The following is a 6,021-nucleotide window of genomic DNA, read 5'->3' as shown; positions in this document are numbered from 1 at the left end:
GCAAAAAGGGAAAGAGGGTATTAATCTTCGGCTTTCCAGCCTCTGGGAAAAGTTAATTACTTATGTGGCAGGCAGGGGATGAGATACTATCGAGTAAGCAGAAGATAAGATCTGCCAGAGAACCATGGCAGAAGCCAGGTGAGCGGAGAGGCTGGATTAATGGGAGGGCCTGGCCCTGGTTTTGACTGCGGGTTCCCTGCAGCCGGGGAACCCTGCTGCCGGCCACGGGAGTGCCCGTGCGGTCTCCAGCGCGCTGGCGCATCACTGCTTCTGGGCCCCGGCTGTCACGTGACTCCCCGCCGGCCACGGCTCCCGGGGTAAACCCCGCCAGCGCCGTCCCCGCTTCCAATTCCCTCTCCTCGGCCGCCTAACTCCTCACCGAAGTGCTCATTTTGGTGAAATGTAGAATTAATCGAGTACGACGGTTACAAGGGAACATTTGTGGGTGTACCACTCCTGGCCGCTCCTGTTGTCTCGCGCCCGGCCGCAGCGGGCATGTGAGGCGGGCGGGGGGGAGGGAGGGAGGAGGCGGGGAGGTGGCGCGCGCGGACGCCTCGAGCGCGGCAGGTTGGGGTGGAACGCGCAGAACGGTTGGCTTTGGCGGGAAAGGGGGAGGCGCTCGCAAGCGTTGCGAGTGGGCTACGAAGTACCTCCGGCTGGCGGATGGGAGCGGAGTTTGGTGGGGGTGCTGAGGTTGTGGCCAGCAGTGGCTGGGGAGGGAGGCAATGAGGCTTGTGGAAGCAGGGAAAGAAAGGTCCTTCCCATTAGGAGGGTGGGAGGGAGGAAACAAATCGGAGGCAGAGGTTTTAGACTGCATGAACACTAGGCAGCACCTGAAAGTTGCTCCCCTGCACGCCTTGGACTCAGGAAGAGGTGGTTAATAAAAGGTGCAGAGATTACACAGCACCAGCTGTCCTCTTCTGTCAGTGCATCACAGGGGAGCATGATTGAGTAAAGGGTGTTGAGCAAGCCTCCTGCCCGAAAGCTGATGTCCAGTAGTCCTCTGTGCCTTTGGGGTAATTCAACCTTGGCTGAAGGTGAAACTGTGCCCGTAATATGGTACAGCAAGGGGATTATCTTCTTTTAGGCCTTTGTGGTAAAGCATTTGTCAATTTACCGTTATCTAATGGAAGTGGTTGTATGATTAGATCTTTTAACACTAAGCATCTTGGTAAGTCTTGACGTTCCTTCAAAATGCTTTAAATCCGTTATAAAAGATTGCCTCCCTTTTTATAGCATTTATCTACAATAAAAGGTAGAAAATGGATGCCCGCATTTGAGTGTAAGAAATTATTTTTTTTTTAAAAAAAAAAAAAAAAAAAAAAACTATTTCTACCATATAATATAGAGTGAAACTATTCCCTCTCCTTTGTAGTTTCATCACATCCATTGGTAGTTTTCAGAAAAGGAATTTAAAAGCAAAGCTGTATGTCTCAGTTTTAGTTAATATGAGGGTTCTGAAACTGTCACTGCAGCAACTGGGGCCCAATTTTATTTATTTGCTCCTAAACAATTTTAGTGAATCCCCATGTAAATTTAGAAATTCAGTATCTTCTATTAAAATTAATCAGAATGTGACGTTCCCTCAACTGTGAAAATCAACTCCCTTCAACAGAAAATACAAATATGAAATTCTTGTTTTTCTTGTAGATGGCCAAATCAGAACCTCAGGAAAGAAACTATGATAACATGGTAAAGATGGTGGAGGACCTGAACAAGGACTTAGAAAAACTTCTGGAGGAAATGGAAAAATTATCAGGTATTGTTTTTTTACTGAGAATGATTCAGATTTGTCTACTGGGAGTGAAGACATCGGAGTTTTATTAGGTATATTTATTACTGTAAACATCCCTATGTGATAGAAGTGTAAATGGAAAAAATTGCAATCAACTAATATCTTTATGTTCTCAAGTGAGCAAAAGTATACAAATAATCCAGAATTTTTAAGTGGCTCAGACTGAAAATTAACAGCATGCTCTGTTCAGAGTGGTGACTGAAAACAAATAATATTCAGACATTTAATTTACAGTGATTAAAATGTAATACATAAAATGATATTTACTTTGAAAAATGGTAGAATGCATTTTCAGGTCAGTGCATGACATATTTAATCATTTTATAATGCAGATTTAGCTCAGTTAGAGCGTCATGCTACTAATGCCAAAGTTGCGGGTTCAGTCTCCCTATGGGCTACACTAAGGGTTGGACTAGATGATCTCCAGAGGTTCCTTTCAATCTTACCATTCTATGATTCTGTGATTCAACTAGAATAAAGGCTTCCCTGAAAATTTACCCTTTGTCCTTTATGTATAGACTGCTGCAGCAATTCTCTCAGAATTTGTGCGCAGCTACCAAGAATAGACTGACATTGATAATTAAATTGTATGTACTTAACTACAACTTATGAGTATATTTGAGAAAACTACTCAATTTATGTCAGATTTTATGTCAATTTATGGTGGAACAAAAGAGGAAAATATGAAAAAATTGCTAAAACTACTTTTTGTGCTTTGTCAGATACTCATTTTTTCAGATTCTGGCTCATGATTTAACTTGTTCTTTAAATCATTCATCACCTTGCTGTGGCCTTCTGCTTTTCCTTTCCTTACCTAACACTAGTCTCCTGACTGTTACAGGTCTTGAAAGAGAATTTAAAAGTCTGTTGCATCCTTCTTTTTGATTGCATATATTGTTGTAAATTTTATGTAACAGTTTCAGTCTCTCATTTCTAATATCAGTAACAAATATATTTCATTCTGAAGCATTTTGAGATATTTATAAAAAAAGTAATAATACATATCCATTTACTCCTGAATAATACTAGCTACTATGTTGCAGGCCTGCTCAGACAGATTTAAACTGATCATCACTAATGTCCTTTTAACTTTTATTGAATCTTCCTTTTTTTTTTTTTAGTGGTAATATTGCTGGCTTGGTAATATCTATTAGGTTTCTTATAGTGCAGGCAACTTGGATGGCTTATGACATGGTAGTAATGCGTACAAACCCAGACCTGGCCAACTCCATGAGGCGACTGGAAGATGCCTTCCTGAACTGCAAAGAAGAGATGGAGAAGAAATGGCAAGAGGTGCTGAAGGAATCTAAATGTGAAGAGCAAAAAAATGAATAAATTGATTTCAATCATGTTGGCAGAATTATATCCCTTGGAGAATCATTCTCTCTCTCTTTTTTTTTTCGCTTTGTTTTCTGGTCCTGAAGGATTCACAAACACCATGGAAAATTGATTGACTTTCATCTTTCTGAGAACTGCATATGTGGCTGTATCTATGGTTGTTGTTTGATGAGTGGACATATATATTGTTGAAACTGAAAGGTAACAGTTTGTCTGTTTTTACTATGCTCATTTGTAGCCCTTGAAGCATTTGTGCATATACATTCTGTGTCATTGTTCCTGAAAGATCACACTTGCTTTGTACTTGGAATTCTTTGTCCCCTGTAAAAGTTTTTTTTTTTTTTTTTTTTTGGTTCAGTGGACCATTGCAGTTGTATTACACTAGCATATGCCTTTCAAGAAAAACTGAAGAACTGTTTTTCCAAATGAAAAATAGCTGAAATTCTGTATTGCATGTTGATCTGTGTTACTTTGATAGGGAATTGCCTACTAGATGCTCTGTTACACAATTTGATTTAGGTAACATATCTGTAGTTGTTCTATTTCCTTGGATTTTAACCATTTCTTTGGACCAGTTTTCCCAGAAAGATTGCTCCATCTTACTTCAAAGATAATACATCTAGACTGTTTACAATCACAGTCTATACAGTGGTGTACAGTAGTGACCACTACAATATGATCACCACTGAAGCCACAGCAATAATCTGTGGTACTGCTGCAGAAACCAAGCAAACTATATTCCAAAATACTATTCTCAGTATGTTCCTACTGTGCAGGGAGTACTACAGTCAAAAGTGACTTTTGTCAAGATACAGATTACCACGTTGTGGCATGCAGACAAGATGAGTGTTCTACCAGAGATGGAAGACCACTAACTTTTGATGAAAGGAAACGCTCCTTTCATTAAAGTTAGTCTCTTTAACAAGCTGATTTCTAGTAAGGACCATGTAGCAAGCAATGACATCCTGATCTCCTTTAAAGGACACTTCATGATTTAAATCACTTCTAAAGGATCTATCAAGTTTGCTTAATTATTAATCTTAAGTACTTTCTTGAAACTAGCTGATCTCAATTCACAGGAAAAAGTGTTTTTGTTTTATGAAATGAGAATCAAGTAACTAATTTCACCGGTTTTATTTACAATGCTATCAAGTGTTTCCAGAGACACAATGGGTAAAAGACTAATTTTGACCCCTGCTTTTGACTTTCCTAGTAGCAGGTAGGTCTTCTTTCCTGCCAGAATTAGGGCAATGGCATATTGTCACTTCAGTACCTTTTCACAACACTACATTGCCTTCATTCTTTAATTCTGTATTGAAAACTAAATGCCTTTGAAGAAGCACTGTCTTCAGCAATTTTTGTAGGGATCTAATAAATTGTGTGATTTTGTGATACCTTTGGCCATCAAGTGCTAAGCACTCAACATTGACTACAAATTTTCAAAGTAGCTCTGCTTCTATTGGGAATATAAATGAAGTGGCCAATGTTATAAGAAAGATTTTTTGCATCCAGCAGTCCTGTTCAGAATAGAGAATATTGCTTGAAAACAATACTTCTAAACATTTTAATTTATTAAGGACTCCTGTGTGATATTCAGTAAAGCTATATCTGTAAGACCCTTCTAAACTAAAATAAATTGAACCTAGTTTCCTGCAACTGAAAGGTTACACTGAATTAATCTTTCAGAATACAGTGTTTCTCTAGAGTGAAAGGCCATAAATTAGAGAATGTAATTGCTTTGGAAAGAGGTATCTGGTAACATTTTTTTCAGTCCTCGAGTCTCAGTACTTCACAACTCTTCCTTTCCAAGTTTTGAAAAGGAATCTTTTTCTGTATAACCACTAAGGCAGAAGAGTACCTTAAATTTCTTCCTCATCAAGAAGCAGATAAGCATTAGGCTACTAACTACACAATTTATCCTCCAGGACAGACACTGAAAGTAACATTTTAAGTCTACCCTCTGTGAAGGAGTAGAATGAGTTCAGAGAAAGAGCATTAGGGATACCCATAAAAATCTTTTGTCTGTGCCATCCTTTTTCTTATTTCTGAAAGTTTTCAGTCTAGCAACCACAGAAAGAAGCTTAACACTTAATTATGATGAGCAGCAGTGACAGAGTTTGGGAGGAGAGAATCAAAGTCTGCAGTTAGGACTACAGCATGTGCATTGCCTGGATACTCTGGCTGGCTGAGTAGGCTAGGACTGTCTCCCCCCCCCCCCCCCCCCCAAGCTTTCCTTCCCAGCTATACAATGTCAACTGGAAAAGAATCAGAGGGATGCATCAGGGTAAGAGCAGTACATAATTCCTTGAAATACTATATGGCAAGATTATTATACATTTTATTTTATCTGTATACTTTTCAGAAAAATCTAGGTTTATTTGGGGAGGTGGGGTGTTATATTGAGAATCAGTTTGTGGGGACTGTGTTTTTTCCCCCCAAACATCTTACTATCTATTAAACTTTAGTCCAACTAGGTACTTCTGACTTGCAACAGAAATCAGATAGCCCACATAAAAATTCTTACCCACCTCTGTGACAGGAAGCCAATGCATTTTACAATAAGAATGTGAAGCAACAGCTCCATCTAGTGCTCACATAACCTAAAACTCTAATAATCAGGATTGCTAGGCTGACATTTGTTAATCAACCATCACAGAAGACTTTTATAATGAGAATTGGCTGTAGCAGCTTAGCTTTATCTTACTCAATGAACTCCACTTTGTGAACTGGGTACGCTCTGCAGTTATCTACAGATTGCTACAGCTTTCTGGATTCTCAGCACTGTTTGGAGTTTAACAGGAAACTGACAAGACTTGGCTAAAAAGCAGATATGAAGACACCAAGGAAATTGATGGTTGAAACTCTGCCCTTCTCTCTGGAAGAAAACA

General features: G+C 39.5%; 1 protein-coding gene across 5 annotated transcripts; it reads left to right on the top strand.

Annotated features, from left to right (window-relative positions):
- Positions 1–294: 294 nt before the first annotated feature.
- Positions 295–3,625, top strand: SYCE3 (synaptonemal complex central element protein 3). Of its 5 annotated transcripts, none has more exons than XM_062571019.1 (3): positions 295–416; positions 1,651–1,759; positions 2,961–3,625. In XM_062571019.1, the coding sequence occupies exons 2-3, from the start codon at positions 1,651–1,653 to the stop codon at positions 3,128–3,130; spliced, it is 279 nt and encodes a 92-aa protein (XP_062427003.1). In that variant the 5' UTR covers positions 295–416; the 3' UTR covers positions 3,131–3,625. The 5 variants fall into 5 exon arrangements, with proteins under 5 accessions (XP_062427003.1, XP_062427019.1, XP_062427010.1 ...); XM_062571035.1 differs by having other exon boundaries at positions 295–441; XM_062571026.1 differs by having other exon boundaries at positions 295–497.
- Positions 3,626–6,021: the final 2,396 nt, after the last annotated feature.

This window comes from Rhea pennata, chromosome 1 (assembly GCF_028389875.1).
Source record: "Rhea pennata isolate bPtePen1 chromosome 1, bPtePen1.pri, whole genome shotgun sequence".
Classification (NCBI taxonomy): Eukaryota; Metazoa; Chordata; class Aves; order Rheiformes; family Rheidae; genus Rhea; species Rhea pennata.
Note: the sequence above shows the minus strand (reverse complement) of the source record. Positions and strands in the feature narration are given on the sequence as shown.